The sequence below is a fragment of the Anguilla anguilla genome, chromosome 8, assembly GCF_013347855.1.
Source record: "Anguilla anguilla isolate fAngAng1 chromosome 8, fAngAng1.pri, whole genome shotgun sequence".
NCBI classification, from domain to species: domain Eukaryota; kingdom Metazoa; phylum Chordata; class Actinopteri; order Anguilliformes; family Anguillidae; genus Anguilla; species Anguilla anguilla.
Window position 1 is genome coordinate 52,571,026 of NC_049208.1, and position 21,461 is coordinate 52,592,486.

The 21,461-nt window shown below is 45.1% G+C and overlaps 3 protein-coding genes across 12 annotated transcripts in view; 1 reads left to right on the forward strand and 2 right to left on the reverse strand.

The window, feature by feature from the left end:
- col11a2 (collagen, type XI, alpha 2) overlaps positions 1–8,412 on the forward strand; it is a 64,207-nt gene extending 55,795 nt beyond the window's left edge. For all 5 annotated transcript variants that reach the window (XM_035428206.1, XM_035428207.1, XM_035428208.1 and 2 more), the window contains 15 exons: positions 27–80; positions 500–553; positions 1,386–1,439; positions 1,854–1,907; positions 2,019–2,126; positions 3,717–3,770; positions 4,115–4,276; positions 4,845–4,898; positions 4,986–5,021; positions 5,524–5,577; positions 5,926–6,217; positions 6,846–6,958; positions 7,252–7,320; positions 7,436–7,672; positions 7,818–8,412. In XM_035428206.1, coding sequence (XP_035284097.1) covers positions 27–80; positions 500–553; positions 1,386–1,439; positions 1,854–1,907; positions 2,019–2,126; positions 3,717–3,770; positions 4,115–4,276; positions 4,845–4,898; positions 4,986–5,021; positions 5,524–5,577; positions 5,926–6,217; positions 6,846–6,958; positions 7,252–7,320; positions 7,436–7,672; positions 7,818–7,964 — 1,542 coding nt within the window. In that variant the 3' untranslated portion in view covers positions 7,965–8,412. The remainder of the gene's footprint in view (positions 1–26; positions 81–499; positions 554–1,385; positions 1,440–1,853; positions 1,908–2,018; positions 2,127–3,716; positions 3,771–4,114; positions 4,277–4,844; positions 4,899–4,985; positions 5,022–5,523; positions 5,578–5,925; positions 6,218–6,845; positions 6,959–7,251; positions 7,321–7,435; positions 7,673–7,817) is intronic.
- A 2,902-nt stretch (positions 8,413–11,314) lies between these two features.
- Positions 11,315–16,687, reverse strand: hsd17b8 (hydroxysteroid (17-beta) dehydrogenase 8). Its single transcript, XM_035428268.1, has 9 exons — positions 16,572–16,687; positions 15,057–15,259; positions 14,211–14,327; positions 14,009–14,104; positions 13,286–13,371; positions 12,469–12,553; positions 12,167–12,209; positions 11,886–11,960; positions 11,315–11,510 (listed from the first exon to the last, which is right to left on the reverse strand). Exons 1-9 carry the CDS (start codon positions 16,615–16,617, stop codon positions 11,491–11,493), a joined length of 771 nt encoding a protein of 256 aa, XP_035284159.1. The 5' UTR covers positions 16,618–16,687; the 3' UTR covers positions 11,315–11,490.
- Positions 16,688–20,739: 4,052 nt separating this feature from the next.
- Positions 20,740–21,461, reverse strand: part of brd2a (bromodomain containing 2a) — a 19,234-nt gene continuing 18,512 nt past the window's right edge. For all 6 annotated transcript variants that reach the window (XM_035428225.1, XM_035428222.1, XM_035428220.1 and 3 more), the window contains one exon: positions 20,740–21,461. This exon is cut by the window's right edge. The gene's annotated coding sequence lies outside the window, so the exon portion shown is untranslated.

Sequence of the window (21,461 nt, forward strand, 5' to 3'; positions counted from 1 at the left end):
TCTCTCTCTCTCTCTCTCTCCCTCAGGGCCCTGTTGGTTTCCCCGGTGACCCTGGCCCCGCTGGTGAAGTCGGTCCCCGGGTGAGTTGTGGATGTATAACCTCCCGCTCTGTTCTCGGACCTCTTTTGTCTGTGTGCTCTCAAGGGGAAGAGTATTCAGGGTCACCACATTCCAACTCCTTCAGACAGACCTCAAAATAAAATAAAATAACCTCAAAATAACAGCAGGGGGGAAAAAACTTTTTTTAACATTTTGTTCTTTTTAAAAATCTCTATTATAAGATCTGTACATAAATATTGTATGCCTGTGTCTGTATTTTACATTTCCCCACCCGTGAATAGTATCTAATAACCAAAACAGAGGTGATACGCCTTCCTTTTTCAGGCTGCTAACTACATGCCTAGCAATTAATTGCCCCTCTGGGAATAAATAAAGTTTATTGAATTAAAGACAATGAATAAAGTTTATTAAATTGAAACAAGGCCTCTCTGTTTCTCAGGGTCAAGATGGAGCAAAGGGAGAGAGAGGAGAGGACGGCGAACAAGGACAAGCAGTGAGTCACTCCCGCCATATTTTCTTTTTATTGTTCTTTCACTCTCTCTCCGAGCCATTGCAAAGCAGTTCTCCTTACTGTTGCCATAGTTACTAAAACCGTTATACCACCATTTATAAACTGCATCCAAGAAGTATAACATGCAGTAAACTGTTTGAGCAAGCATTCTCTCTTTTTTCATGTACTGTATCCATATGTACAGGGAGGGACCATTGTTGGCACTATTGTCTTGGTTGGGCTTTCCTGATTAGGTGTGCCTCAAGGATCTATAGATGGTCCAATACAGCTGTGCTCATCAGATACGTGGATGTCTACATGTTTTTCTGCAGTTCGGTTTGGAGATGACGTGAGCAGGCATTAATTAATGTAAAATCCAATTGGATTTGCAATTCCCATTAAAATGGACTTTGCACTTTTAAGCACATTCGGGCTCAAACGTCATGGAAATATTATTTTTAAAGAGCTCTTCACCCATTGTGAATTTTGAGTTCTTTATTTCTGCCCAAATTCCCTTAAATGCAATAAGAATGTATATTTAGCCAAATAGATGAATAACGCCATATCAAGCCTGGATTAATTTGGGGTCTGGAGTCCATTTGTGTGCCTAGATAAGGTTTGTATATATATCTAGGTCCTTTAACAGGGTTTTTATAGATTTATGTTTGATGATCTGTTATGCTGTAGTTGTCATTCCAGTCCGTGAGAGGGGATGTGTTTATGATTGAACCCTCCAGCAGAGCTTGAATTCTGGGACTGCGCTGATGTCGGTGTTGGGTGTTTTTGGGGTATAACTTCGGTACCCCTCATTGTGCTCTTTCCTGCTCGCTTCCAGGGCTCCCCCGGACCCACTGGTGAGAATGGACCTCCTGGCCCCCCAGGAAAGAGGGTGCGTAAATTTGGGCTGGGGGGGTATTTTGGTATTTTCTCCTTTGAAGTTTTTTATTCTGCTGTATGAAAAGTACACAGTGCTCATGTTAAAACTGTGCTTGTGACTAATTTGTTACGTCACATTGCAAGAATTTAGCAGAAGCTCTTATCCAGAGTGCCTTACACAACTTTTTACAAAGCATTTAAATAGCATCCATTTATACAGCTGGATGTATACTAAAAAAATGCAGGTTAAGTACCTTGCTCAAGGGTACAACAGCAGACCAGCTCCTTACCCATTATACTACACTGCCGCCTAGTCATATTAGTTATGCTAATTAGGACACAGTGGCATCCATATTGCCGTACATCTGCTTTTTCACATTTTCTCTCTTGTTTATTATAAATCTCTCCTTTCGTTAATTTCATCCAGGGTCCTGCTGGGACAAGAGGACCTGAGGGACGACAGGGGGAGAAGGGCAGCAAGGTAAAGGGTCAAAGGTCAGAGGTTAACATCCAACCCTTAAGTACATGTGAGCATAAGCCTCATTCATCCCACTCTGTCTCTGCCCCCCCCCCCCCCCCCATCTTCCATTAGGGAGACCCAGGTGCCAATGGCCCCCCAGGGAAGACTGGCCCCGTGGGGCCACAGGGCCCCCCAGGAAAACCAGGAACGGAAGGCCTGAGAGGACTTCCCGGATCAGTGGTGAGATGCAGATCCATCCCATCATGCAGTGCAGTGTGGAATTAAACACAGCTGTATGCTACACAGTGCAGTGTGGAATTAAACACAGCTGTATGATACACACTGCAGTGTGGAATTAAACACAGCTGTATGTTACACAGTGCAGTGTGGAATTAAACACAGCTGAATGTTACACACTGCAGTGTGGAATTAAACACAGCTGTATGTTACACACTGCAGTGTGGAATTAAACACAGCTGAATGTTACACACTGCAGTGTGGAATTAAACACAGCTGAATGTTACACAGTGCAGTGTGGAATTAAACACAGCTGTATGTTACACAGTGCAGTGTGGAATTAAACACAGCTGTATGTTACACACTGCAGTGTGGAATTAAACACAGCTGAATGTTACACACTGCAGTGTGGAATTAAACACAGCTGAATGTTACACAGTGCAGTGTGGAATTAAACACAGCTGTATGTTACACAGTGCAGTGTGGAATTAAACACAGCTGTATGTTACACACTGCAGTGTGGAATTAAACACAGCTGTATGTTACACAGTGCAGTGTGGAATTAAACACAGCTGTATGTTACACAGTGCAGTGTGGAATTAAACACAGCTGTATGTTACACAGTGCAGTGTGGAATTAAACACAGCTGAATGTTACACACTGCAGTGTGGAATTAAACACAGCTGAATGTTACACAGTGCAGTGTGGAATTAAACACAGCTGTATGTTACACAGTGCAGTGTGGAATTAAACACAGCTGTATGTTACACACTGCAGTGTGGAATTAAACACAGCTGAATGTTACACAGTGCAGTGTGGAATTAAACACAGCTGAATGTTACACAGTGCAGTGTGGAATTAAACACAGCTGAATGTTACACAGTGCAGTGTGGAATTAAACACAGCTGAATGTTACACACTGCAGTGTGGAATTAAACACAGCTGTATGTTACACACTGCAGTGTGGAATTAAACACAGCTGTATGTTACACAGTGCAGTGTGGAATTAAACACAGCTGTATGTTACACACTGCAGTGTGGAATTAAACACAGCTGTATGTTACACAGTGCAGTGTGGAATTAAACACAGCTGTATGTTACACAGTGCAGTGTGGAATTAAACACAGCTGAGTGTTACACACTGCAGTGTGGAATTAAACACAGCTGAACATTACACAGTGCAGTGTGGAATTAAACACAGCTGAATGTTACACAGTGCAGTGTGGAATTAAACACAGCTGTATGTTACACAGTGCAGTGTGGAATTAAACACAGCTGTATGTTACACACTGCAGTGTGGAATTAAACACAGCTGTATGTTACACAGTGCAGTGTGGAATTAAACACAGCTGTATGCTACACAGTGCAGTGTGGAATTAAACACAGCTGAATGTTACACACTGCAGTGTGGAATTAAACATTTTGTTACACAGTATATAACTCAACTGTCTAGAACTCACAGAGCGGTTTTAGATTTCTGTGAATTTCTGTAATTGATCACCTCTCTCACTCTCTCTCCCCTCCCTCTCTCTCTTTCCCTGTACTCCCCCCTCTCTCCCTCTCTCTCTCGCTTTCTCTCTCTCTCTCTCTTAGGGTGAGCAAGGTTCCCCAGGCCTGTCAGGGGAGAAGGGACCTCCAGGACCCATGGTAAGAGAAACGCACAGCAATCCCAATGACACTCATCCCAGTCACACTCATCCCAATCACAGTAATGCCAGTCACACTCATCCCAATCACACTCATCCCAGTCACACTCATCCCATTCACAGGAATGCCAATCACACTCATCCCAATCAGTCATTCCAATCACAGTAATCCCAATCAAACTCATCCCAATAACACTCATCCCAATCACAGTAATCCCAATCAAACGCATCCCAATCACACTCACTCCATTCACACTCATCCCAGTCACACTCAACCGTGTGTAAAATTTGACAGAAGCAGCAGAAATTGTATGAGTATCTATGTGCCCCCGCCTGCCCCGTTAGGGCCCCCCAGGGCTGCCCGGACTGCGAGGAGACCCTGGCGCCAAGGGGGAGAAGGGCCACCCGGGTCTCATCGGCCTGATCGGGCCCCCCGGAGAACAGGGAGAGAAGGGCGACCGGGGCCTCTCGGGGCCACAAGGCTCCACGGGACCCAAGGGAGAACAGGTGAGTGCTCTGGGTTTGGGAAAACTGTGAGTGTCAGGGTTCGGGGCAGTATTGGAGCTATGATTAGAAGCTTGGGAATGGGTTAAAGCTACATTAGTCATTGATTGACTTTCGTCACATCAGCCTATATTTTGATGTTTTTTTTCTGTGAAATACTTTTTTCTTAAAAAGAATATTACTTCAGACACTTTCCTTTGTATTTCTGTCTGTGAATTGACGATATTTGAATTGTTTTTCATCCATCTTTGGACCAAAATGAAGTATGTAAAAATCAGGGTTAGGGTTTGGAGTATGGAAAGTGTTAGGGTTCAATCAGTAGGAGTAGGGAAATGGTAAGGGCAATTGGGGTGTAATCCTATGTATCGCCTTGTGTATTTTGCTATTTTTAGTGAAATATATATTTTTTAAAATAATTAGTTTGAACGATACTTTGTATTTCTTTCAGTTACTCAATTATATTTCACTTATTTTTCATCCATCTTCATTAGAACAGCAAATATTTAAGGCATCAGGTGCCTGATGATGTTTCCAGTGAGGATGCGTAGCTGAATATTCCTTTCTGTTTCAGGGTATCGCAGGAGGAAGTGGTCCCCTGGGCCCTGCTGGACCCCCAGGCCTTCCCGTGAGTGACCCTGTTCAAAATGGCAGTTGATCGTGACAAACTGTCACTTTTGCAGCGTGACGCTAACGTTCCGTGTCTCTTTCACAGGGTCCGGAAGGTCTGAAAGGAGCGAAGGGCGCTACGGTGAGTCTTCCTCGCTTCTCTCGCCTGCCGCATCTGCGTGACATCACCGCGGCCCGCCGCTGTGGCGTGTAGCGAGGCTCAAGACCAGGCCTGGTGCTGTTCAGGCCTCGGGGAGGGGGAGGGGGAGGGGGGGACGTGTCCGTTTATGGATTTGTGTCCCTCGTGAGAAACAGATTACAGTGGTTCGCTGATTAAACCGGCATAAAAGGACACTGACAGTTAGATAATCAAGCGAGGTGCTGATTGGTGGAAATTAAAAACCTGCTGTCTGCTGGGAATGTCCCCCCCCCCCCCCCCCCCCCACCCCCACTTGCAGTAGACAAAATAACTACGTCCTCCTCATCAAGACGTCTGTATGTGATCAGTGACCGAGTTCTGTTTTATTGTCTCGAATAGAACTTCCTGTCGCTGAACTCGGATGCCTGTCAGAGCGGCAGTCTCTGATTTTTCTGTGTGTGTGTGTGTGTGTGTGTGTGTGTGTGTGTGTGTGTGTGTTTTCCAGGGCGGTGCTGGTCCGAAAGGCGAGAAGGGCGTGCAAGGACCCCCTGGAGCTCCAGTGAGTACCCCTTTGCTTGCCCATTCACAGTCTCCGCCCCTCAAACTCACAGGCTCCTCCCCTTTTTTTCCACTCTCTCTTGATTTCGCCTGTCACGCCGACCATGTTGACTGGCGCGTAAGGTAGGGAAAAACAGTCTGTAGAGAGCGGCTGAAAAAGGACTGTGTTTACCTCCATAGCACAACCTCACATGGCTGCCTCAGGCGCTACATGTCCCTTGGAGTTGCATTTAGAAGATCGTCGTGATTTTAAAAGCGATTGCATGGAAGTACGTGGCACAGATGTGAATGCTGGGTACCCATGTATTACTAATTGCCCTCCTTCCCCTCCCACCCGCCACCCCCCCAGGGCCCCCCAGGAGACGTGATTCAGCCCCTGCCCATCCAGATGCCCAAGAAGTCCAAGCGCTCGATCGACGCCAGCAGGATCGTGTCGGAGGCGGAGCCAGAGGCGGAGCTGCCGGCGTCGGACGCGGCGGGGGCGGAGTTCCTGACGGGCTCGGAGGGCATGGAGGAAATCTTCGGATCGCTGAACTCCCTGCGGCTGGAGATCGAGACCATGCGCTACCCGCTGGGCACCCAGGACAGCCCCGCTCGAACCTGCCAGGACCTCAAACTCAGCCAGCCCAACCATCCGGACGGTGCGTTCTGGGGTCAGGGGTCACAGGCCAAACACTGATGTCCTCTGGGTTCGTTTTGAGCATTATGACTGGCTCAGCAGTGCAACTGGGTCAGTTTAGAGCATTATGATTGGCTGAACAGCCTTACTGTGGTTTGTGGAGCACTATGATTGGCTGAACAGTCTGACTGTGGTTTTTGGTGCACTGTGATTGGCTTGGTAGTGTGACTGTGGTTTGTGGGGCATTAAGATTGGCTCAGTAAGTGTGACCAGGTCAGTTAGTCTGTTTGGCACATTATGATTGGCTAAACAGTATGACTGGGTCGGTATGGAGCATTATGATTCACTCAGCAGTGTGACCAGGTCTGTATGGAGCATTTTGATTGGTTCAGCTGTGTGACTTGGTCTGCTTGGAGCATTTTGATTATGTCAGCAGTGTAACTGGGTCTGTATGGAGCCTTACATTACATTACATTACAGGCATTACGATTCACTCAGCAATGTGACCGGGTCTGTATGGAGCCTCACCATTGGCTCAGCAGTGTGATTAGGTCAGTATGGAGCCTTACCATTGGCTCAGCAGTGTGATTGGGTCAGTATGGAGCCTTACCATTGGCTCAGCAGTGTGACCGTGGTTTGTTGCCGTGCAGGAGAGTACTGGATCGACCCCAACCAGGGCTGCTCCCGCGACTCCTTCAAGGTCTTCTGCAACTTCACCGCGGGCGGGGAGACCTGCCTGTACCCCAGCAAGAGCGTCGAGACGGTGAGTCGCCGAGCACACACACGCTGCAGAAACGCCACGGTACACGCCAAGCACACGCTACGCTACTGGCTACATCAAACTGTTGCCACAAGGTCGGAAGCACAGAATAGTCTAGAATGTCGCTGTATTAAGATCTGCCTTCGCTGGAACCAAGGGGCCGAGTCCAAACCATGAAACCAGCCCCAGACCGAGGCGTCTCCAGATACTTTTGGTCATACAGTGTATGAGTCTAAATGCTCTCTCTCTCTCTCCCTCCCTCCCTCTCTCTCTACCTCCCTCCCTCTCCTTCTCAGGTGAAGATGAACTATTGGGTGAAGGAGACACCAGGTTCCTGGTACAGTCAGTTTAAAACAGGCAGCAAGGTGAGTAACCACTTTTTCTTTTTTTTCTTTTTTTTGCAATTTAGAGGTGGGGTCCTCAACCATAAAAATGGTCTATACGCACCAAACACCCCCCTCGTTCTCCCTCTCCCCACAGTTCTCATACGTAGACTCTAACGGCGAGCCCGTGGGCGTGGTCCAGCTGGGCTTCCTGCGGCTCCTGAGTGTCCAGGCCCGACAGAACCTCACCTACCACTGCCACCGATCCGTGGCCTGGGCCGACCGCACTGCCAACGACAGCCACCAGAGGGCGCTGCGCTTCCTGGGGGCCAACGAAGAGGAGCTCAGCTACGAGACCAGCCCTTACGTCAAGGCCCTCGTGGACGGCTGCTCTGTGAGTCACGTGCACGCACACACACGCACACACACACACACACACACACGCACACACACACACACACACCTGATGAGTTTCACAGCTCAGTAATCACCTGCCTCTCTCTCTCTCTCTCTCTCGCTCTCTCCCTCTCTAACTGCAGTATCGCAAGGGCTTTGACAGGACAGTGCTGGAGGTGAACACACCCCAGATGGAGCAGCTCCCCCTGCTGGACATCAAGATCTCAGACTTTGGGGACATTAACCAGCAATTTGGCTTTGACGTGGGACCTGTCTGTTTCCTGGGCTGAAACAAGCACACACACAAACACACACACACACACACACATTAACACACACACACACACACAAAGTCAGAAAAGGAAACCGAAACCTACCAGTATTTTCACTGATACACACATATGCACCACTTAAATACATCTGGCACGTTCTATATACATAGTTCAAAAAGATGAGGAACAAAGACACACATACACACACACACTCACTTAAGTACACGCCCAGGGAAAACATGTCGCAACGAAACCGATGGAGAACAGGAGAAGAGAGAGAATATAAAGAAATAGAACTCAAATGCCCTCGCAGTGAGAGAGAGGGAAAGATCTATTTTCAGGATGATGCAAAAAAGAAGTTCTGACAGAACGCAGTATAAAGAGGTGTGTTAATTGAACACAGCTGGCCCAGAAGTTTTTCGACTTTTAAAAAAATTGTCCAACAGAGCCCCCCCCTCCCCCACACCAGACCCCCCGCCACCCACTCCTCACCATCCCCTCCAATTCCCCCAGTCTCTCCTGAAAGTTCTGTAAATGTCCCTACCTACCTCCCACCCCCCCCCCCCCCCCACACGGATGGGGCTTCACACACATAAAGCCCGCCCCTTCCTTTACCTCACTTCCTGTCTCGCTAAGTGACCAGGGACCGACGAGAACAACGAAAACGTCAGAGGCGGAGCTTAGGAGACGGCAAGCTCCACCGCCCGAAGTCGACGGTCGGGATTTCGCAACAGAGCTTCTCGAACCCCGACCGCGGCGCCTCAGCGACGTTCGGTCTCGTCCGTCGGCGACCCGCTTCGGCAACGGACGAAAAGCCGCCAGAGAGGACGGGAGAGGCCGGAGATGAAGGTCGCGACCTTTAGTCTAAACCAGTTGTGAATCGCAATCAAAATTCCAGTACTGTAATAAAGAGAGTCAAAAGCTTGCAGTATTCACCGTGCGGTATCGGCTGTGTGTTGGATAAATATTGTAGCATGCTCGGTTCATGTTCATGTTTTTTTTTTTTTTAAAAAGCAAGCAGACGGGGACTTGATATTTGGCCCAGTCCAGATGTTATAGAATCAGAAGCCATTATCCTTGTAAACTTGTACTGGACTTGATGTTATGTATGTGTATTTTCTTCAACAATTAAAAACTGGGAAAACAGGCAACCATTTTGTTGTCAAGTCGCTACGTGCAAGGTGCAATGGGGGAAACAAGTGTTTTTGGGGTGATGGAGTGACTTAGATAATTTTACGTTTTTTTAAATAATTTTTGTCAGCATATTTTCTCTTTACAAGGATCTAAATATATCAGGGTAAAAGACATACATGAGCCTTAAAATGGAGGAGAAATTCAGCGGTAAATAAGAGCATGGTCACAAAATACCCACAAGGCTTTGGTGCTGTACAAAAGGAAGCCTTTAAAAATGAAAAGCTTTTGACTTCATAATGCTTTTGAGCTGTCTCTTCAGGATTTGTGTACCATCATTTCTCTGGCTGGAATTGTGCATTAGAAACCGCATGTACAGGAAGAAAAATAATTTATTTTATTTATTTAAGAAAAAATAAAAACATGGTGCTTTATTTTTCCTCAAAATCTCCATCTAAACATTCAAACAAAAGAAAATATGAAAAACTAAATTGAATTGTGGTATTTCGTTAGTATTTACTTCCTCCAGCTTTCATTTGAAAAATCAATATAGAAATATAAATATATATATGTATATGAAACCGATTCTACCTTATCTGTACACACCCTTTTGTTTTATGCATGTAGAGACAGTTAACAAAATAAAGAAAATCCCTTGTTTGTTCACCAGTGGTGATTCTAACAGTGTAACCCCCAGCGAGTGTTTGTACATTGAGTTTTATTTTTTTTTTGTGAGTTTTTTTGCTGTCATTGTCCTTGATTAAAATGATTCACAGCTGTTGATTTTAACTTGCAGTTTCACTGTCGGTTTGTGTTCTGTTCGGGGGCATTTACAGATGCAGAAAGGGGTAGAAACTCAGAGGTGGGAAGGGGGCAATTAAGGGGAGAAAATTCAGACTGGGAGGGGAACATTTGGGAGGTTCCATATCAGAAAAAGAACATCCATGGGGATTCTATATTATGGGTTTTTCCTCTTTTTCCGTTCACTCTTTCCGTGCTGGGGGCTGGGGCGGGGGGGGCGGGGGGGTTAATGGCCAAAAAGCTGAAACCGTTTGGCTGAAGATAATTTTGTAGACCAGTGTGGGGCTTTTTTTTTTTTGTTTTGTTTTGTTTTGTTTTGTTTTGTTTTTGTTTGTTTTAATTAAAGACAAATAATGTTCAAACAAACCATGGTGCTGAAAAAAAGTATTATTTTATAAATGTGTGTAAGTATTTCTTTTTTTAATTTTGTTTCTGTAATATATAATCTTTTTAAAAAGAGCTGCTTGACTCTCTCGTTTGTTCGTCTACACGGTACTCCGATAAGACTGTTAAAGCGTGTCGGTTGGGCCTACAAAAAAAAAGTCTCTAAAGTTGATTTTCTGTTTAGATTTTTCATTTGGCCTTTTTTTTCTCGGACAGCAGCTCTTCAGACGAACGGCACACACGCCTGACTGATCCCTTGACGTCTCAGCTGCTCTGCTGGCCTGTATGAAAACTCAGTTGCTGTCATAGTAACCAGCGTTTCCATCGCCGCCGTTCTAATTCCACGCCAGTGTTCTACTCCAGTTTAGCGGCTCCACTGGATTTAAATTCTTATCTTCCCACCGGTTTGCGAGGCCTTAGCTACACCACACTGCTTTTCACTCGGTTTTTCATTCAAATTTTTAATGTCTTCTTGGTTTTTTCTTCGCTTGTTGCTGGGTTTTTTTTGTTTTGTTTTGTTTTGTTTTTGTTTCGTTCAAAGTCTCCCATTAAACCACATGCTAACGCATTTTTATCAATGAGTCACCGTGAATAAAAATGAGCTTGTGTGTGTGCGCACGTTTGTGTCCATGTGTGAGAGTCTGTGCATTTGAATTTACACCCTGTCCTTGATACCATTTTTTTTCATTATATGTTATTCAGTATACTTATAAATACACTTATTTATGAACAACCGAATAATTTTTCACCGTTTCTCTTAATATGAAGATTCAGTCTTTTCAAAGGTATTTCTTGTGCATTTCTGAGAAGTGACCACGGCCCCTTAATTAATATTCATAAATCTCAACATCTGGTGAGACTAAAGAATCTGTGCCAACAGTCAGTCAGCAGGTGTGCTGGGACCAGCGAGGAGTGGAGGACCTTATTTAGAGACTAAAAGGAGAGACTGGGGTGCATTGTCATAGAAACTGTTCCACGTCCCACCTCTTGTTGTATGTGTGCTCTCTCCCGTCCCGTTATATCTATAAGTAAAAAAACTGTGAGAGGACAAGTTACAAATATAAAGACTTTAATTTGCAACACACTGCCCTGTACAGATTGGTTTTTACACAATTTACAAAGAGGGGAGGGGGGAGGAGTCAGATGTGGTCAGACCTGTTACTGACGGGCAAAGGCACTGAGGATCATGAGCCAGCGTCTGACTGGTCTTCACAAAGGGAACCTCTCTTCAGCCAATGAAGAGGCCTCCTGCAAATCAAACAGACTTATTTCAGTTCATGGTGGTGCTTTCAACTGGCAGAGAACCATAGTATGTTTTACCAAAAAGAGGCTCATGGGAAGTGGAGGCTGGAGCATGCAAAGTATGCTTCAAAAATCCCAAGCCCTAGACTTCACCCCCCAGCATGCTCTCTGGTGAATTGTTATGTGAAATTAGCCCAAGTTTACTGAACTAAGTAGTTACATGCAGACTGTGTTTCACCATCAGTATACTGAACTTAAATCTGTCTGAGTTTTACAGTGGCCGATGAGAGCTTAGTATTTTCAGTTTCAGTGTCAGTGCTGCATATCGGTGCTGTGTGTCAGTGCTGCATGTAGGTGTTGCCTGTAGCTGGGCTCACAAACCTGTGACTTCGATGCTGACTCCAGTGATGTATCGGCTGTCATCAGAGGCCAGGAAAGCACACGCGTCTGCTACCTCTACGGGAGGGGGAGGGGGGAGCCGGAGGGGGAGAGAGGGAGAGAAGGGGAGAAGAGGAGGGGGAGAGGGAGACAGGAAGAGGGGGAGAGAGAGGGGTGAGAGGGGTGAGAGAAGGAGAGAGGGGTTTGTATGAGAGCGGCGTCAGTTCTTATGTTATACACACAGCCACACACCCACACACACACACACACACACATACACTCACCTGCAGGTTGTCCCATTCTCCCCAGCGGTATCAGGGAGGTCATCTGTGCAGAATCACATCACCAGTAAGCAGTCTTTTCACTCAGCTTTTCACTGACATGACAAGCAATTCTTATAGTGCCAAACTATACACACAAGTATTGATAACAGCAGTTTAAAAGAAAAAGAAAAAAGGACAAACTGATAATGCCACACTGATTTACCCTAACCTGACAGTACATCCCAGCTGATTTAACGTAATGACTAGGTGTGCGCACACACACACACGCACGCACGCACACACACACACACGCACACACACACCTTACTGATCACTTTCTCAGGTACTGCATCGGTCATCGGCGTGGCTATGAACCCAGGAAGCACACAATTACAGCGAATCCCAAACCTGCCAATGAGAAGAAACAAAAATACGTTTCATAAAATAAAAATGCAGGAACTCTCTCTCAGTGCAGTGTTAATGTACTGTAGTGTTCAGTCAGTGTGTATGTACTGTATTAACCCTCTCTCTCAGTGCAGTGTTACTGCACTGTAGTGTCCAGGCAGTCAGTGAGTTTATACTGTACTAACCCTCTCTCTCACTGTAGTGTTAATGTACTGTAGCGTCCAGTCAGTCAGTGTGTATATACTGTATTAACCCTCTCTCTCACTGCAGTGTTAATGTACTGTAGTGTTCAGTCAGTGTGTATATACTATATTAACCCTCCCTCTCACTGCAGTGTTAATGTACTGTAGTGTCCAGTCAGTCAGTTTGTATATACTGTATTAACCCTCTCTCTCACAGTAGCGTTAATGCACTGTAGTGTGCAGTCAGTCAGTGTGTATATACTGTATTAACCCTCTCTCTCACAGTAGCGTTAATGCACTGTAGTGTGCAGTCAGTGTGTATGTACTGTATTAACCCTCTCTCTCACTGTAGTGTTAATGTACTGTAGCGTCCAGTCAGTCAGTTTGTTTATACTGTATTAACACTCTCTCACATTGCAGTGTTACTGTACTGTAGTGTTCAGTCAGTGTGTATATACTGTATTAACCCTCTCTCTCAGTGCAGTGTTAATGTCCTGTACTACATGTACGACATTCGGTCGCTCGCTGGCAGAATCATCTCTCTCCGGTTTACCTGCTCAGCTCCTTGGCTGCAGTTCTTGTTAACCCCTCCACTCCAGCTTTGGAGGCGGAGTAGTTCACCTGCCCAATGTTCCCCACCTGTCGGCACCCAGAGACATCAAGACATACGCCAAAAATCTACTTCCTCCCTTCACAGGATGTGAGTTACAGATGAGGTTGATGCCCAGATTAGAACAGCTTCCCACATTACTGTGCATTCCCCCCAGTGCTGTCACATTAAAGATGGCTGCCTCGCCTTGCCCACAAAGCTGCCACATTAAAGATGGCCGCCTCACCTTGCCTCCAATGCTGCCACATTAAAGATGTCCACCTCACCTGGCCCACAACGCTGCCACATTAAAGATGGCTGCCTCACCTTGTCTCCAATGCTGCCACATTAAAGATGTCCACCTCATCTGGCCCACAAAGCTGCCACATTAAAGATGGCCGCCTCACCTTGCCCACAAAGCTGCCACATTAAAGACGTCCACCTCCCCGGGCCCACAAAGCTGCCACATTAAAGATGGCCGCCTCACCTTGCCTCCAATGCTGCCACATTAAAGATGGCCACCTCACCTTGCCTCCAATGCTGCCACATTAAAGATGTCCACCTCATCTGGCCCACAAAGCTGCCAAATTAAAGATGGCTGCCTCACCCAGCCCACAAAGCTGCCACATTAAAGATGGCCGCCTCACCCAGCCCACAAAGCTGCCACATTAAAGATGGCCGCCTTACCTTGCCCACAATGCTGCCCACAGTGATGATGGACCCTTTGGGGGATCCACTGGCAACCAGGGCCTTAGAGACGGCCTGTGTGACAAGGAAGGTACCCTGAACAAAGAGATGAAGAGAAGGAGACGTAAGATAAAATGAAAATGCGTCCAGGCGGAGGAGATCAGAGAGAGAGGGGGAAGAGCAGAATGCTAGCACGCCGTACCTTCAGGTTGACCTGGATGACCCTGTCAAAGTCGTCCTCCTCCATTTTCAGCATGAACTCGTCCCGAGTGATCCCCGCAGCACTGACACACACGGAAGGGGGCTGGAAGTACCGACACTGAGGAGCAGAGCAGCCCAAAATTCAGACATTATTAATCTATGTGGCCAGCAGTTTCTCCTGATACCAACTGCATCATGCAGACAATACTAATTTATGTCGCCACCAGATTCCCTAGATAAAGTGCATCATACAGACATTCCTCATCAAGCTGCCCAGCAGATTCCCCAAATTCAGAAAATGAGTCATTTAGACATTACTAATCAATCTGTCCAGCAGATTCCCCATATACAGAAAGTGAGTCATTCAGTCATTACTAATCTATCTCCTCAGCAGATTTCCCATATATAGAAAGTGAGTCATTCAGACATTACTAATCAACCTGAGGATGAGAACAGGCCATTCAGCCCGCACTGCGCGTATGAAAAAGAGAGTGAGAGGAGAGAGAGATATGTGTGATAATGAGTGTATGAATTTGTTAATGAGTGTGTGAATGAGAGCTCCCCCACCCACCCCGTGTTATTTTAAGCTTTCATGATTTGTTATTCAGGGAAACAGTACCCAAACTTTCCCTGCCCAAGAAATATAGAAATATATTTCCCTGCAAATATGGAAGCGAAACATTTTCAGCAAATACCAAAACAACTGCAACAGCAGTTTGATTTGGTACGTGTGAGTATTGCTTTCACCACAACAATATGCAACCCAAATTTTTTGGAGCCGCAGCTATCCGGACGGCGGTTCCCCTCTGGTATGCGTCACCTGGACGGCCCCCCCCCCCAGACGCACCTGTATGGCAGTGACCAGCCTCTCCACGCTCTCCCTGGAGGACACCTCCACTCCCACCGCCAGGTGCTCCTGGCCTCGGTGGCCCCCCGGCAGGCTCGCCAGCGTCTGATTGGCTGAGTCCTCGTTGACATCGGCGACCACCACCGACGCTCCCTCCGCAGCGAAGCGCTGGCAGACGGCCCGACCAATACCGCTGCCCCCTCCTGGAGAGGTTGGGTAGTGCAAACACAGAGTGACACCGTGTCCATTGTGCGTAGTTTTGGTCATACAGTCTATCGGGACACCCCTTGGTCTGGGGCTGTTTTTCATGGTTTGGGCTAGACCCCTTCGTTCCAGTGAAGGCAAATCTCAATGCTACAGCATACAATTCACATTCTAGACAATTCTGTGCCTCCCCAACAATTTGGCGAAGGCCCTTTCTTTTTTCAGCATGACAATGCCCCCCAAGCGCACAGCGAATCCATACAGAAATGGTTTTCTGGAGATTGGTGTGAAAGAACTCGACTGGCCTGCACAGAGCCCTGACCTCAACCCCTTCCAAAACCTCTGGGAACAACTGGAAAGTTAACTGTGACCCAGGCATAACAGCCCAATAATTGCCCGACCTCACTAATGCTCTCCTGGCTGAATGGAGGCAAATCCCTGCAGCGAGGCTCCAACATCTAGCATAGAGCCCACCCAGAAGAGCGGAGGTTGTTACGGCAGTAAAAGGTGGACCGACTCCACATCAATGCCCATAATTTTGGATGAGATGTTTGATGTCAGGTGTCCACTACTTTTGGCCATGTAGTGTACATTCTGTCCAGCAAGTAGAATTTACCAAGTGAAAAGGTCGAGGAGAGTCCTCACTTGCCCCTTAAAAAATTTCACAATTAATTTCACACGGCTACACAGCAGTGAAGTAATTATTTGTGACGTTCCTATAGCATTAGCCAGTGCTGTTTAAGAACGGCTGTTTCAGGCAGAAACGTTAAATAATTGTTTTTATTAAGAAAGGGGGGGGAAGCATAGCAGCGTCTGCACAACATTTTATTTATGAAAACACAGATATAAACTTCTGCAACACAACCCTGGTCGATATTTAAAGGCTGCCACTGGCCAGCTATTCCATTCAAAGTTATTTCGTCACGTTAATTGGTATCGCTCTTAACTAACTTGCGAGACTGTTTCATTGCAGGTAGCTGTAGTTGCTAACTGTAAATCTGTTCATCTGTGTTACAGAAACTGTTCACCCTACACCCTAGCTTGCTACTACTAGCTATCATACACAACTGCGTTGTTACGTAAAATACATTAGTTGGATTAAAAATAAAGCAAAACAAAAAGAATGGCGTTCTAGGCGAAAGGTGAACTAGATAGCTTGTGATAGCTAGCATTGCATTTTCGAGTTTGTTGTTACGAGTTGAAAACATCAACAGCTAATGGAGAGTGTTTAAAATTATGTATTTATTTTTACCTATAAGCACTAGACTGATCAAAGTCACACGCTAATATGAAGACAGAAGTCAAACTGACCTGTGACAACAGCCAACCTGGATATGAGTCTCAAGGGCGCCGCCATGACAGTCGTCAATATGCCGAGACGTCATTGGTGCTGTACACTTAAACGTCCACACGATGGCGACAGAAGCTCACTTTTGTGCTTCGTGGGGTGCAGGGCTCACAGAACTGTGGTGAGATACTTCAATGATAATGTTGGGAATTCTGTTGCATAATTTTGGTGCTGGTAATTTTATAAATCTGTTTCAGTATTTTAAAAATATATTTTAAAAAAGAAAACTTTTAAAAAGAGTGAAAAAAATACTGTTTTAGGTCCATTGTTGACAGGTATTTAAACTATTTATTTATGCCTACTAGATATATACACACTGGTAGCATATACCCAGCAATAATTTCACAACATAATTATTAATTATGATTAACCTGAGTTTTAAAATACATTAAAAGTATTTTATTTGCAGAAAGAAGTTTGTTATCACGAGGGGAAAATTGAGGTTTTTCCATTGAGGGCCGTTCCTACTATTATCTTCCTTTGGTAATGTCACGATTGTACAACGGTCATAAAATATTTATATCCGTGTTATTTATAGAATAGCTTTTCATAAATTCTTACCTGCGGTACCTGTACATGAAAATAAATTATTTTGAGTCAACGTTCATGCATTCCACCAGACGGCGATAGTAACCCAGCAATCTCCCGTTGCCCGGGCAGTGATGACCAGGCGAGTGCTAACTCGGCCCACTGGCCTATAACAATGTCATATAGCATTTATATACCCGAGACCAATTCCCTTGGCCTCTACTTTGCGTTGCTCGCGCTTGTCCGGTGTGATTGTAATCTGAGAGCCGCGCTCGGAGGTATCCCCCCGCTATTTACGTATATCTCTGGTGAGTGGCATCGTTTTCAAACACCGTGGTGTGTTTCCTGGTTCTACAAAAGAGTCGTCGATCAGATTACAAAACTAGCCGGTTCGGTGAGTACCCTAACATACATTCAGTGTGCAAATGGAGGCTGCCTTTGGAATTAGTAATGGGTGAAGTTTCACAAAGCCAATGTAAGCGCTTGTGTATCGTGGGGACTACATGTTTCGGCTATCGGTGATGTGTAATAGGCATATCAGGTGATGCATTGTTTTCAGTGTACGTGTAAGCCTACTGTCCCTGAGCAACAAGGAGAAACCCGTCATTTTAACCAAATTATGTATAGCAGGCTACTTTTCCTGTTTTCCTGGTCTGATCAGTCATCAACGATAGCTTATAATCGCGCAGTAGTAGACGACAGCGACGCGAGCTTGGAACGTCAGGCAAACATACACAGCGGTCAGTGTTCAAAGAACTTTGATGGAGGCCTAGGCTGTACATCGGATCCCTATTGGACTCGTATGAATTCTGTTCGAGTGGAATACATATTTCACTAAAATGGACATCTTACTGTGTAAAACTGGCATAAACATATAAAATAAATCAGTGATTCGTCGTCTGAATTGCGTGCGTCGTCGGTTCACCAAGTCACTCCCCGAAGTCAGTTTGTGTGATAAACTCGGTGATGATGAAAAAGCAGAAAGAAGAAATAAAAAAACTAGCCTACCTGCTGACACCATCGCCCAGACCTGTGGTAATTGTCGTTTTTGTTCGTATAAATAAATGTATCCTAAATCAGGTTAAAATAAATTAAAATAGACTGAATCGCATTACCGTGTGTAAGACGATTTAAATCTCTTACAGGTTCATGTAAAACAACAAAATCCTTCATGATGGATGTAGACTACCACCCGTGTTTATTCATACGGAGATTCCGAATTTTACACTGAGTGAGATGAAGATTAATGATTGTGTAGCCTATAGGTCCTGTATTAGATGGTGTTTGGTATAGCTGAAGTTAAAAACAGTTCGTACATAACACTCATTGGGCCTCATTCTGTCATGGTTCTGTATTTTCTGTTTCTGTTTTTTCCTTTTGGGCCGCCAGATGGCGGTACTTCAGTTTTGTATTTCAGTTCATTTTCCCTAATTGCTTTCCCCTGGGTTTAAGTGTATTATTGTTTTCAATTATTCAATAATTGTTTCTGTTTGTGTCTTGTTATCCCCTCCCTCTTTGGTTTGATTGTTCTTTGAGTTCACTTGTGTCTCATTAGTTTCCCTGTCTATTTAAGTTCTCTGCTTGCCTGACTCGGGTGCTGGTTCCTTGTGTGTTTCTGCTTGTGTTCCCGGTGTTTCTAGATTTTGCGTTCCCTGCCTTTTTGAGTATTTCGAGTTCTGCTACATGTTGGTTTGTTTTTAAGCCTCTCTTGTGTTCTGTATTCCACTACGGGTTTTTCTGTTAAGAATTTGCCCCTTAAGGGATTTGCCCCTTATGGCCTTTTGTTATCCGTTTACTTTTGAAGTAAAAGTCTTTGTTTAAACCTTCCTTTTTAGTTTTTTTTTTCACTGCGCACCTGGGTCCTTACCCCCAAATCCGTGACACATTCACGAAACGTGTACGATCATAAACTGTGTATGAGAACATTTCCAAGAACATTGCTACATTCATCTTTTTTTTCTTATCTGTATTTGTTCATGGTTGTTGTGCAAATCACATGAACAGGATCATGCATGAAATTGACAAACAGTTAGCATTCATCATCTGATACACCTGGCATATGCACAAAAACAAAGGTCTGCACTTGTGTTTGTCACAAATCTCATATATGTTCGTAGGAACATTTTTAAGAACATAAGTAAGAATAATTTAAAAGTTTTGTGAATGAGGCCCACTGTTTCCAAAATACATTTGTGTGTTATGTAATTTATTCGTTGTTTCACTAATGGAAATGATTACTTTTTAGATCGCCACCCCAAGTGATTTTTAAAGAAGGGCATTTCGGGTGACTGCCAGGACGCAGAAGTACACAGCATGTTTAGTACGTACTCTCCGTTATGTGGGACCTATTTATAAATGACGATGACGATGGGATTTCACAGTAGCCTGTGGTCCCTGTGGGGCTGCTGGTGTTCGTCCAGGAGCAAATCCGGGTGCCATCTTTGGCCCTGACATGATGTCACCCGCTTCCTCAGTTAATGTTTGGCCCTGACATGATGTCATCCACTTCCTCAGTTAATGTTTAGCCCTGACATGATGTCACCCGCTTCCTCAGTTAATGTTTGGCCCTGACATGATGTCACCCGCTTCCTCAGTTAATCTTTGGCCCTGACATGATGTCATCCACTTCCTCGGTTAATGGTGAGTTTTGAAAAACCATGAAAAACCATGATTTCTACCATGAAAATATAAAATAACCATAATAGGCATATCTATGGTGCGCCGGCAATCTCTGTCTTTCGCCTGTATTACTTATCCTAAAAATGTGTTCAGGACGTTTGTGGGCCTGGTGCTCTTTTCTGTGTTGGGAGGGATGGGTGTTTTAAATTTATTTGTACATGCCCAGTTTGTGGCCCCAACCAGACAATGTAATGTCGGTCTGAGTAATTGACGGGAGAAATTTACCGGTAGTTTCTAATGAATGTGCATGTCAGTAACTCCCTCCCTCAAGGCTGAGTGGGCGGGGTTGAAGGAGGAGACTGCTTTGACTGTCAAGGGAACTACAGCAAAGCAACAAAAACAAAGTCCTGCATAGTATGCCTTGTACTGCATCCAAGAGACTGGTGAGGCAAAGGGCCAAAATCTCTCATCTGACCCATTTTACTTACGACTTCGGCCGACTTGACAGGTGAGTGGCAGCGTACCTAGCTGCTATCCGAATCTGTGAAATAAGGGTTAGCTCTTCCAGTTGTAATGCAGTTCTGTGCTCTAGAAGTTTAAACCCAAGGTCCTAACACCAACCAAGAACGCCACAATTGAAACCCGCCTGGTTTCAAGCTAGCACTGGCTTGTTTTCAACTTGTTTTTGAGTTCTATATGGTATAAGCTGCTCTAAATAATTTGTATTTTGAATTAATGCTAATCGGACGTCCCCGATTCAGATTTTTGAAACCTTTTGAAAGGCTTCGATGGCATTATGAAGAGGGTTCATCCTTCATGCAGCTGTGCTGTGGTGAACTTCTGACGTTGCCACTCGCATTGTTACAATTGCATTCCAATTTCAATTTACACATATTGTCTCACATTTAAATCCAACTGTCTTGTGGAAACTGAAGCCAGCCCCCCCCCCCCCAAAAAAAAGTAAATAAATGACTCGGACAACCGTTTAAAGAATCATTTTTTGTGCGTTTTTATTTATGTACAACTCCAGTGAAAGTTACTGCGAGACTCTGCCATCTACACGATCGCTGACTGGCACTGCCCACACAGTTTTAACTTCACCTTTTAAATTTAGCTTAGTTTTCACAGAAAATAAACGAGAGACAAGAAGTAACGGTGTGTTTTTGTCGTGGAAATGCAGAACGTGGAAAAACTAAACAGGAAAAAAAAAAACGGAAACAAACGGGTAAAATGAAACGCCGCGTCGGGACGTCGGACTGAAACATGCGGCCATGTTGTGCAACCGTGAGGAATATTTACAAGGATTCCAGAAAAAAAACAACAATTTAAAAAAAGAAAATGGTCGTTCGTCTTGAAACTTCGCACCTTTATTAAGCTCCTCCGTATGCACCCCCCTCCTGGATTTATGGGTGGCGTCTGCACGCGTGACAGTTGTAGCACACTCAATTTTTAAACCCCGAGACAGGAAAACTAAAAAATAAAAATTAAAAAAAACATACAATCCTAATTTATGTTCAAACCACCCCCCTCTCTCTCTATTTCCTATGCATGAAGGAGGTCAGCGTCGCTGTCCGCCACTTTCAGGACAGCCGCCATTGGCGCCCGCCAACGCGAACTCCCTCAGTCCCATCTGCCCTTGGCTTCCATGCATAAAGAAGCTTGTTAAAAATTGGGGAAGGGTCAGCGCACAACTTCAAACGCTACAG

Bases quoted from the DNA above. Each gene is read 5' to 3' on its own strand.
- hsd17b8 (XM_035428268.1), bottom strand. From the start codon at position 16,617: ATGGCGGCGCCCTTGAGACTCATATCCAGGTTGGCTGTTGTCACAG. The intron at 12,554-13,285 runs GTAAACCGGAGA...TCTCATTGGCAG, and splicing joins GCAGCCAAGGAGCTGAGCAG to GTTTGGGATTCGCTGTAATT. The intron at 11,511-11,885 runs GTTTGTGAGCCC...TTTGATTTGCAG, and splicing joins AGTCAGCATCGAAGTCACAG to GAGGCCTCTTCATTGGCTGA.